Source organism: Boleophthalmus pectinirostris, unplaced genomic scaffold (assembly GCF_026225935.1).
Source record: "Boleophthalmus pectinirostris isolate CB_2022bp ecotype Guang Dong unplaced genomic scaffold, ASM2622593v1 HiC_scaffold_19, whole genome shotgun sequence".
NCBI classification, from domain to species: Eukaryota; Metazoa; Chordata; class Actinopteri; order Gobiiformes; family Gobiidae; genus Boleophthalmus; species Boleophthalmus pectinirostris.
Window position 1 is genome coordinate 34,444,990 of NW_026571140.1, and position 12,458 is coordinate 34,457,447.

General features: G+C 41.0%; 1 protein-coding gene across 1 annotated transcript in view; it reads right to left on the reverse strand.

The window, feature by feature from the left end:
* Window positions 1–12,458, reverse strand: part of adamtsl3 (ADAMTS-like 3) — a 503,662-nt gene that overhangs the window by 397,684 nt on the left and 93,520 nt on the right. The window contains exon 3 of the mRNA XM_055154339.1: window positions 8,374–8,496. Coding sequence (XP_055010314.1) covers window positions 8,374–8,496 — 123 coding nt within the window. The remainder of the gene's footprint in view (window positions 1–8,373; window positions 8,497–12,458) is intronic.

Genomic DNA, 12,458 nt, shown 5'->3' on the forward strand with positions numbered 1-12,458 from the left:
TTTTTTTTTTTTTTTGGTCATCATAATTACAAGGCTGCTGCATCTCTGTAATGGTATTTTAAACTTTCACTGACAATTTGAAACTAAAAAACTAAAAGTAAAAAAACTACATACAACCTTTAATCTGATCTTTATTTTAAAACAATCGGACCAGAAATAACTGAATTGGTTGGAACTACACTACAACATATGAGGTTATTTGTGCGTTTAAAAGAGTCTGACAAACATAATTTAGTCACTGTCACTTTTTTGTTGAAATTCAAACACTTAAACAGGACCATGGACGCTCATATCGAACACAAGCTTCTGAAAATTTGCTATTTAAAATCCAGCTTACAGTTTTTTCTCGTAACTTTTCGTCCGCGTTCGCTTATGTACGCGTCGTGTCACCGTGGTAACTGCTGAACGTCCCACCGTAGAGGCACACGCAGAACATCCCCGGCGTGGCGTCACCGCGGAGTCAACAGAGTGGTGGTGTTCAGACGTGCAGCTCGGCGCCTCCTCCTCCTCCTCCTCCTCGCAGATCTGTCTCATCAGTCTATAACAGCCTCGCACTCTCAGTCCTGTCACCGCATTGTTAAAGCAGACACAGTGAGATGGGTTCTGTGTGAGAGGACCAGGCTGCGGCTCCAAACACATTATAAACACCACAGCTGCACCTCCACACAGAAACCGGGATCTAAAAATGACTGCGGTGGATTCATAAAGTGTTCATGAAAGAAACGACCACACCTTTCCATGTATAATACGTCAGTGGTCGTGTTATGTTTGATTAAAAGTTCTATATTACACAAAATTGACTCTGGTGAGCTTTTAAGGGCTGTTCAGACTGCGGCAGCAAAAAAAAAAACACCCTGGATATCTCTATGGATGGATGCCGTGGACGAAAGGGAGAAAAACACTTGATGCGCGTCCAGGGCGTCCGATGCTCTGGAAACAAGTGCCATTTCACGGTATTTTCCGGAATGATGGCAGACCAGGTTGAGCGAATGACTTTAGTGTATTTATAAAACCATCGGAGGCTGCGGCGTGTATATATTTATACTCTGCTAATGACATTGGTTCAGTCATGGTTTAGTCCTGGTCTAGTCCTGGTCTAGTCTTGGTCTAGTCTTGGTGTAGTCTTGGTGTAGTCTTGGTGTAGTCTTGGTGTGTCTGTGTAGTCTTGGTTTAGTCCTGGCGATCGGCTTTGCGGCTACAGAGTGTATATACTCATGACACTGGTTTTGTCCTGCTTTAGTCCTGGTCCAGTCCTGGTTTAGTCCTGGTTTAGTCCTGGTTCAGTCCTGGCCCGGTTCTGGTTTAGTCCTGGTTCAGTCCTGGTCCAGTCCTGGTTCAGTCCTGGTTTAGTCCTGGTTCAGTCCTGGTTTAGTCCTGGTTCAGTCCTGGTCTAGTCCTGGTTCAGTCCTGGTCTAGTTCTGGTTTCAGTCCTGGTCTAGTCCTGGTCAGTCCTGGTTCAGTCCTGGTCTAGTCCTGGTTCAGTCCTGGTCTAGTCCTGGTTCAGTCCTGGTCTAGTCCTGGTCCAGTTGTGGTTTAGTCCTGGTTTAGTCCTGGTTCAGTCCTGTTCTAGTCCTGGTTCAGTCCTGGTCTAGTCCTGGTTTAGTCCTGGTCTAGTCCTGGTCCAGTTGTGGTTTAGACCTGGTTTAGTCCTGGTTCAGTCCTGGTCCAGCCCTGGTCTAGTCCTGGTTCAGTCCTAGTCTAGTCCTGGTTTAGTCCTGGTTCAGTCCTGGTCTAGTCCTGGTTCTAGTCCTGGTTCTAGTCCTGTTCTAGTCCTGGTCTAGTCCTGGTCTAGTCCTGGTTTAGTCCTAGTCTAGTCCTAGTCTAGTCCTGGTTTAGTCCTAGTCTAGTCCTGGTTTAGTCCTGGTCTAGTCATGGTCTAGTCCTGGTCTAGTCCGGGTCGGCTCGGTGGTTGTGGCATATATATTTATACTTCGCTAAAGTTTGTGGCTCCTCCCCCCAGTTCCCGGGTCTTTCTCTTTCTTCTCCTTCTTTCGAATAATAATGTTGCTACATCACTGGATAGTCGTCCGTGATTGGTTGAAGTGGCACGTCCAATGCCATAAATTCAGCTTTTTCAACTTCAGAAGGCGACACCCTGTACACGAGTCCAGAGTGTTGACCCCTGAACACTCAAGATGCGCCACGTCAAGCCAGATTCGCACCACGCCTGACACTTAAAGCAAAAACGCAGGATGCCCTTAAAGGTTGTATGGAGGATTTTTTTTTGTTTCAAATTGTCAATGATAGCATTATAGAGGTGCAGTAGCCTTGTAATTATGATGACCAAAAAAAAGAGAATAAAAATTCATCAACTCTGGACGTGGTGGGGCTAAACATTTGCCAATAGATAACGACACTGCCTCGTTATCTGTTAGCTGACAGGCTGTCAATCAATCTCCCTACGTTTCTAGCTAGCGTAACTGACTTGCCTGCGCGCCGCCGGTACGTGGTTTACGTACGCCTGTCACGCAGTCCACAGACGCAAGACGCACAGACGCTGTTTACTCCACCAACGCAACAGTTCTTAGCGGCTTTTTTTGACCTATATCTTCCTCGCAGTTAGCACAAAGTTTGTTGCAATGGCGACAAGAATCCAGGAGCAGTTAGCCGCAAAAGAAAGTCCGTTTTTGAGGTCGCTGAAAGAAGAAGACAAGGGGAAAAGCAGCGAAGCCAAACTAAGGTGATTCTTGAAGATTCATTCCAGCGATGGCGCGACTGAAGCAGACGCAGGGTCTAAAGACTGACGCACTGGTCGCCAAATTACTCCTGGACAGGTCACTTCTGCTTATTATGAAAACGTACTTTATTTCCAAGAGCTAGACAAACGTTTTTCAGGACACGAAAGCGATATCCTATGTCTGAAAACGTAATTTTCAATGCAAAGAAAGAGTCCGCTTGCTGCTGCGTGTTGTAGCTAGTTCATTCGCACTGAATCTCCGCGCAACTCTTCTCTGCACCCCTTTCCTGCTCCTCTCCCCGCTGCCCGATCTGCTCTTCCCCCTGCTCCTCACTTCTCCGGGCACGGAATCTCCGCTCCCCTCCTCTCTCCTCTCTCTCTCTCTCTCTCTCTCCTCTCCTCTCCCTGCTCCGCTCTTCTCCCTCCTCCTCACTTCTCGTCCGCGCACGAAATGTCCGCACACCCGCTCCCCCGCTCCTCACTTCTCCGTCTTGCCTAACCAACACTGTAGTTAGTTGTTTACAAGTCATGTGCAGCGCACCGGCTGTAAACAAACCTGTTTCTGGCGTAAAGAGGAGGCGGGAGGAGGCGTTTCTACGTAGGAGCTGTAGGGGAGGGGGGGGGTTTCACGCATGCGCAACATTTGAAAAAGGACAAACAGTCGCTGGATTTCTCGTTCCTTGGAAAATCCTCTATACAACCTTTAATGCGCGTCCACATAGTCTTTGCATATAAACTGGTCACCTTGACGCCCCGGTCTGAATGGGCCTTTAGTCATGTTGAATCTTGTTACTCCTCCAAAACAGACCTGGAGATGTGTTTACTTTTCACACATGTTTGAGTAACCCTTTATTATTAGCCTGTCTACATCTCCAAAGCTCAAAATTTTCCGTTCCACCTTGCGATGTCATGTAATGGCAACTACCTTTTACCTTCAGTTCAGCAGAGATTGACAAATCCAGGGCTGAAATTATCCAAATGATTCTAGTGAAGGTGTGAAGTTTAAAAACATCGTGGAGCATAAGTATCTCTAATTGTGCACACATTAACACTTGTCAAAAAAGATTGTCTAAAAATTTGAAAAAACTACAAAATAGATTTAAACCACCGCATTTTGAGTCGTGTGTGATCTATACGAGCGTTCATGGTTCTGTTTAGGAGTTTTATTTTCAACAAAAGGGTGACTGATTGAAAATACCGGGTAGAATTTAGCTGCACTGTGAAGTGAGAGGGACTTGTTTAACAGCACAAATCACCTATTGTAGTTCCAATTAAATCTAAAGCTCTTTCTGGGCAGATTGTGTTAAAATCCATAAAGCTGCTCACGTGATCGACTGTGAGCTGGAGACATTTGTCACATTGAGGGACAGAAGGACACTGGCCAAACTGCTCTCCATCAGGGACGCTCCTGCTCACCCACTGCACCAGACTGTAGAGGAACAGATAATACTCCCTACAATTGTACAACAACTCACCCACTGCACCAGACTATAGAGGGACAGAGGAGCTCGTTCTCCACCAGGCTCCTACAGCTCCACTCAACCAGAGAGAGATACAGGACAACATTCATACTATAATACTCCCTACAACTGTACAACTACTCAGCCTACAACAGATACAAAAGATATCCCTATGTCCTGTCAATCATCACATCCTTCCTTTGACCTCTTGTACACAGTATAGCAGAAATTGTATATTTTATTACTTATTTTTCTATTTTATTTTGACTTGTACATAAGGCTGTGCAGTTATCCGAAGTTTGATTTGTGTGCCAAACGATCGCCAAACTTATATAATCGAGTTAAAACAATTTACATGCCGGTGAAAGTGAGGACCAGGGCACGATGACCATAGTACAGTGCTTAATGGGAGCTACAGTACTGATTATCCATAAACTCACAGAGGAGCATGAATCACAGCAGGACTCATATCTGTCTCAGTATTTAATACATATTTCTGCCACTGGTCTTATTTTCTCCTCTAAAGTGTGTAGACGACACCAGCCGTGGTTTGGTTTGGTTTTGCACATGAGAGTGCGGAACATAGAACACCTATGCAGTCATGCTTGAGCACGGCACGGTTCTAAAGTCCTAGAGCAGGGCCGTATCCAACCGACTTTGATCCAAAGGGGCCGGATCAGAAAACTCATGTCATATAAACCCCAAAAATAACAATAAGTTGAAATATTTGTGCAGAGAAACACAAATATATTACAGAAATCTTTTTAAATTGATGAACTCTTTGTTTTACAAAATATTATAATATTATGAACAACCTGAAACTTTAAGAAAATCCTGCACTCGGCTCCACTTTTCTCATTTTGGACATTTTATTGATGAGGTTGTCACGGTCAACAGTCAAAACGATCGTCCTTTAAGAGCGTTTGGAAAGAGGCAAGTCTTCATTTGTGCTGCTCTGGTGGGAGGGGCCACATACAGAGGCGCTGGAGACGTTGCTATGTTAAGCACCACAGAAAATTAACAATATTTTAATAAAAAATTTAATAAAAATATTTTAGTAGAAAATCAGCCGAGGGCCAGATTAAAGGTCTTGGAGGGCCGGATCTGGCCCCCGGGCCGCATGTTTGACACCTGTGTCCTAGAGAGAGTGCGCCCTAAATCTTAACAAAGTTTATTTTGGGATTTTTAAAAAATATATATAAATAAGTATATTTATTTTATTTTAAAATATTGACTGTAGAACTGCTGTATATATAGTTTATTTTGGATATATTTATGTTTTTCAAATTTTATTAATTTTATGTTTTATACATTGCAAAACTGCTCTAGGGTACAGATAGTTGTAGCCTAAATTTATTTTCAAGTTTTGCATAAATTATCAAGTGTTTGTTTTGTTTTTTTGAGAGAGAGAGAGAAATGCTGACTAAATGCATCATGTAATTAAAAAAAAAAAATCTTTCGAAAAATCGTGATAATGATTTTCTCCATAATCGAGCAGCCCTACTTGTACAATTACATTTATATAATTATGTCTTATTTGACACTCTTACCATCTTTTTGCTACTTATTTAGAATGTATTATTACCATTTATATTTTTTACTCTTTGTTATTATATTATATTGTGATGTGTGAGCTACTGTGTCCAAATAATTTCCCTTGAGCATCAGTAAAGTTTAAATCTAAGTTGAAGTTTAAGTCTAAAATAAAGCTCAGATTAAAGATTACCTTGAGACAGAGCTTCATACAGAGTAGTGCTTTCGGTTAGCTTCACTCCTTCTGGGAATTTTGAAGGCATCAGCTGCAAAGTATCACATGTGCATTTTGACGTGGGTGAATTGTCTTGCGTTGTTTCGATCAGTCTGTCCCACGGGAGTTTACAGTACAGTACATTTTCGAAATTCAACAAGAAGTTACAGTATCTTGAGAATATTCAGAGCTACTAATTCAGACACTTCCACTGTAGTCAGTAAAGCAAACACAACTAAGAAACTCCTCTGAAAAAGGACGCAAACTTTCTCACTTTGAGCCCGAGTAGCACAAAAGCTGTTTGCAGATCCATATTTCACAAACAGCTCCGACAAATTTAGCTCCCCCCAAAGTCAATGACATCCTCTTCACGCTCACATTTCCACAGCTTAGCAAAAACCCCACTCCAAAAGCCTTTCACATTCACACTCTCATAAACACATTACCGTAAAAATCGTATATTCCCGTGAGGTCATTCCCTATAAAATCTGTTTATTTTAATGTGTAGAATTAAAGATACAGGCACAAATTAAACCAGAAAGCACAAACGTGAATCATTTAAAGGTGCGTTAAAGCTGCACTGTGTAACTTTTTGGTTTTGGAGTCCATCACCTGCAAATCTTCTTTGCATTTATTAAATCACAGTTGGGTTTTATAGCTCAAAAATACCTAGAGAAACAGGAATTCTGACTGTGAGCGGAGTCGCCTCTCCACAGATCTGACCTGTAACTCGGTCTGGTTTGGTCTCAGTGAAGATAGAAAGGTTTAATGCCGCACTGTGAAACATTCCAGACAAAGCAACAACATCTACTTGGAGAAAAACCTTTGACGAACCCTTTACCAGAGGTCGCTCTTCCAGTAGCTCCTCACCCTCTTCCAAGATTTCTGAATTCTACTGTATTCGTTGTGCCGAAATAAAATTAGATTGATTAATTAATTTGATTACCTATTTCGACTGCAAATATATTATGTCTAATTTTGTGGACTGATAACTAGATAATGGTTTATGTTTGGCTCTTGCATTTGGTCAATTTCTGGCAACCACTAGAATGAGTAGCTCTCTTGCAGTTTCATTTTGCAAAAAGTAGCTCACTGGAGGATAAAGATTGGAGACCCCTGCCCTTCACCGAAAAAGTTACACAATGCACCTTTAAGTAACTTTTCTGGTGGATTGTCTGCCACCTGCTTTGTCTCAAATGTTCCGCAGTACAGTATTAAACTAATCTATCTTCCATTTATTCAATTACAGTTATTTCTAATGCTAAAAATATAATAATCTGCTCTCTCCATGGACAGGGGCGGTTCTAGGGCCACAGGAACCACCTCTAATCTGATTGGCCCCTGAAGTGCCAATGTTCTGTCAATCAACTGACGAGAAGAACAACCGGAGAAATCGATGATCACTGATGCAATTCCCCCCGAAACTCTTGGCGGCAGTCGAACTATTGCGTCAATAAAAGTTAATGGGAAAAGAAACAGACCTGTGGAGGGCTTTTTTTTTGTTGTACAATCTATGCTTGTATTTGCATCGTACTGAATTAATCATTTGTGTGCTTCGATGTTCCCTGTACTTGGCCCCGAAATCCAACATACACTAGACTGTTTGCGAGAACAGCCAATCAGCGAAGAGCCATATATTCTATGTTGTCAATGATTCCCGAGATCGAGGATTTAAAGCTGGAACAAAGAGAATGTTTGGTGAATTTTATCAAGGGGAAAGTCGTTATTGCCCTTCTTCCTACAGGATCTGGGAAAAGCTTAATATGCCGGTTAGCCCCGTTAGTGGAGCATTACATACATCATGACCAAATAGCAGCGATTGGTTAAATAAAAAAATAAAAAAAATTTTTACCCGCTTACTGTCGAGCAAACGAATTCTAGTGCTGCAAGGTCAGACAGTTTCCACAAAGTGAAACCGGCTCATGAATCCATGGAAATAGAAAAGTTTATTGCCTTACTCGAGCAGATTTCAGATAAAACAATGACATTTCCATGGAGACGAGCAGAGTGGTGGACCCTCCTCCAGAAAAGTTACACAATGCACTTTTAAAGAAGAATTTTAATTATTTTAAACACTTTGCAGTGGTCCAAAGTTATTCCTCACTTACCTTTTGCATTCAGAGCATTGTTCACTGAGATGAGTTTAAAAGCAGTTTTCACAACTCCCAAATGCCAGAGCAGAGCTTTAGTCACAGTAAAGCAACAACAACTAGCATGCTAACGACAACGCACTTCGTGGATCTTGGGCAATAAACCACTTTGTAATAGGTTGCAGACAAAGCACAGTGAACTTATTTTGAGCTCAACAGCTGCTTATACAATATATCTGTACTAAAGCAAGACATATTTTGCTCAAATACATGGAAAAAATCAGGTACAGTTAAGAAAATACGAATAAAGTGTTCGCGTAGTGTTACATTTCTATTCTCAGCCATTTTTAACAACCGTGTGTGTGTGCGTTTTTTAATATAGTATAAGTTATGACTGACCTGGTCGTCTTGCCTGGAGGTGAGGCTGTGGTCCTCAGGGGAATCCTCCGTGAATCTGCCCAGAGAAGAGAGACCGAACTCAGGCAGGAACTCAGCGGCGCCCTGGGTTTGGCCTTGTGGAGCCTGGAGGAGCAGAAGAGAGGTCATGTGAGAGAGGTCTTACACTGAGATCTGCTGATGAAAAATGTATGGTACAGTCACAGGGTGATGGTAAATCTGCTGTCTTCCAGCAAATCATTCAACGAAACAAGTGGAGCGAGGCTTCAGCCGACCACGATTAATGATGATTAATCACAAGAACTCATGCGATTAATGTAATTATTTTTTAAAATTTTTGCCCAGCCCTAGATATTAAGGATGGGCATGATTAGGTGATTAATCGACAATTGCTCATTAAGAATTTCGTCAATTACAGTCATTTTTAATCGACAAACCAAAGCGTAGGGTGACTAAACGTCCGTTTTTCCCCAGACATGTCCGTTTTCCACGTCCTGTCCTGGCCGTCCGTTTTTTGTTTTTTTTTTTTGTATAAAGTGATGCAAATGTGTGGGTTTTCATTACCTTTCATTGGGCCATTAAACTCTCGTAGCTCTCTGTGCACTGAGAAGTAGCGAGCAAACACAAACAGTTGTTCAGTCTGCAACATGCCGAAACGCAAATGCACATTTAACGATGACTTGTACAAGAATTTCCCCGCTTTCCGTCCCGGTCGAGACAAGTGTGAGGCCATGTGTACAGTGCACAAAGCAGCACATATGTTTCGGTGTCCAGTGGCGGTGTCAGGGACCTCAAAGCAACAGGACGCCGAAAAACATGAAAAAGATTTGCCAGGTGAGACTAGCTCAATGTCGATGACGAGGCCCCACCTCCCACCCCCCGTACGGTGTCCTGGTTTTGACAAACGCAAATATCATCACCCTAACCTATATTCCACTGAGTCGTGTCTTTTAGTCTGACAGAAGTTGAACCGCATCAGTGCACAAGTTTTTTTCTTCGCTTACTTTATGCAAATTAGCCATGTGGTTTTAAGTTTCGTTCCTGTGAGATTTGCGCAAAACTGCATTAAACACATTATAATGCCAAACGGATTGATGTGGCTCTAGAGTGGTTACGGTTTACATGTCGTAAAGTTGAATTTATTTATGCAGATTAGTAGTGCAGATAGTAATAATAATGATGATAATTTTAATATAAAAACGTTAATGATTAATAGATAATCGATCGTTAATTCTCCTGACAATCGATCAAGAAAATGCCCATCCCTACTAGATATTACGATATTTCAGTTATTGTTACATCCCTACTAACCTCATGTTGATCAATAACAAAAAAATTGAAGTGACAGAGAGACAAAAAAAACAAAAAAACATTCAAAATAACAGCACAAACTCACTCCAAGCCCTGATTCTGAAGTTGACCTGCTCTCACTATTCTGATTATTCAGGCTTTTTGTGTCTCATAAATTACACACAGTGAGTGGAGCGACCACAGTAAAAGATGAAACAGACATATTTATATCCTCTTTAGGTTAGCGGGATGTACTGAATGCTCCATCAGTATTTGATCAGTGTCTGAGATGTAAACGGCTCTCTGCTGTAACTCATACCCACAGCTCGTGTTGACTCATAAATTCTCTTTAGTGTTAATTTGCCTGTGATGGAGATCCAGCCCAGAGGAGGCCACGGTTTGACACATCAGCAGGATCTGAATATGAGATCTTATACTCTAATATAGGCAATTATACAGGCTGTAATACTTTAGATATGTATTTATTATTCTAGGCTTAATATTACATGTCACCATCTTTTTTTGGAAGTTTAGATCATTTTCATTGCAGCGTTTCAGGCATTATCCGTGTTGCTTCCTCATCAAGAAACATATCTGGAGTTGTGTTTTGTCTCATTCAAATCCTGCATATTTAGGTTTTCTTCTCTCAAACAGAAAACACTGTTCTACCTTGTGATGTCAGGTGGTAATAAAGTTAGCGATCCACTGTGTTTTGAAACTCCATCTTCGCTAGAATCATTATGGTGATTTCAGTCCTGGAATTGCCAATCTCTACTGAAATAAAGATAAAATGGAGCTGTTAACGTGAAAATTACCATGTCATAACAGCACAAGTTGGAACAGAGCATTTTGAGCTTTGGAGATGTTATAGACAGACTCATTACCGTATTTTTCACTCCAGAGTATAAGTCGCACCAGCCAAAAAATGCGTAACGAAGAAGAAAAAAACATATATATAAGTCACACTTTTTTGGAGAAATGCATTTTATAAAATCAGAGACCAGGAACCGAGGTTTCTTCTTGAAAGGCAAGTTAAAGTAAAAACAATAGAAAGAAAACAACAGATTGTTATCTGAAGAACTGTTCATATGTGACGTTAACTATAACATAAACAACAGAACAAGTTTACCAAACTCTCCATCTCACTCCAAATCAGTAAATCCATTGAATTCTTCATCCTTTGTGTCATTTCTGAGCAACTCGCTGACCTCTGGAGGTAAACGGAGCTCCGCTTCCTCTTCTGTGTAGCTGTCATCAGAGTCAGCATCAGTTCCAGTTAGAATTATTCCAGCCTTTCTGAATCCTGACAGGATGGTTTCAGTGTCACTGAACTCCAGGCTTTGTCCATCCATTCAGTGACTTCCAGGAAAGTTGCATGGTGCACCCTCCTGGTTCCCATGAAGCTGTGTTCTCCCATCCCTGCTTTCCACCAGTCCCTCACAAGTTTCTCGCTCACTCCAAACTTTCTTTCTGCTGCTCAATTACCATTTCGAGCTGCATATTTCACTACTTGCAGCAGAACAGCAGCTTTTTCTGCAGGAGACATGCACAGTAGGGCAAAGTGACAGTGGTACAGAAGTAGCAACAGAAGTCACACCAGAGTATAAGTTGCAGGAGACACCCAAACCATGAAAAAAAGTATGACTTATAGTCCAAAAAATGCAGTTCTCAAACGTGTGAATGAAACAAAACACAACTCCAGGTATGTTTCTGATGAGGGAACAACATTATGACATGGCTAATAGCTCACAATACAATTCTGCTTAATAAAAGACCTTTAACAAAAAAGAAAAGCATATTTTTATTGAGCAGTTAAAAGCATTCTGTGGCTTAATGTCCCACCAGAAACATTAGACCACAGAGTGCTTTTAACCAGTGCCAAGTGCTTGTCCCAGTGGACATGTTATTGCTTTGCTTTGCTTGGAAATGTTTCACTGCTAAAAATAAAATACCTTAAAGAACATACATTCTTATAGTGAAACGGCTCACCTTTTCTCAGATCTGACCTGTAACTTGGCCTGCTTGTCTCCATGGAGGGATTAATTATTTATTGGCATACTGTGGAACATTCCAGGCAAACCATCCATCTCCATGGAGACGAGCAGGTGCCGCAGCTTTTAATACACATTCTTATTTCATGTTTTTCTTTGGTACTTCATTGACGATAGTTTATGAGATAAATTTTGACAGTTTCTTTTCACTTTATGGTCTTTAGAAGTTTATAGGCTAACAGAATAAAACACATTATATTTATTATAGTATATTGTTTTTATATTTCACTAGAGCCTCGTTTCAATTTAAATATATCAACAAACCAGGGCAGCCATAAAATGAATTTCCATTTTCTGACAGTATCCTGAATCTACAGGCCACAAAAACCTATAAACTAGATTCTGATTAACTTTAAATAGCAAAGGAGAAATTCAGTTCTGTCATTGGACAAAAGGTTTTCTTTTTTTTTTTAAATCTAATACGTTTCGCAGCTCATCAAGCTGCTTCTTCATTTCTGGTCACATTGCTGGAGGACACTGCCTTATATCTGCCTGAAAGGAGATGCTCACTACACACCAGGGCTGCTCAATTATGGAAAAAATCAATACCACGATTATTTTGATATTGAAATCACAATCATTCAAACGATTATTTTTTAGTTACATGGTGCATTTATTCAGCAATTCTCTTTCTCCAAAAAAAACACTTTCAAACTTTCAAATTGAAAATAAATATATGGCTACAAATATGTACCTTAGAGCCATTTTGTGATGTATAAAACATAAAATGAATAAAATATACTTTGA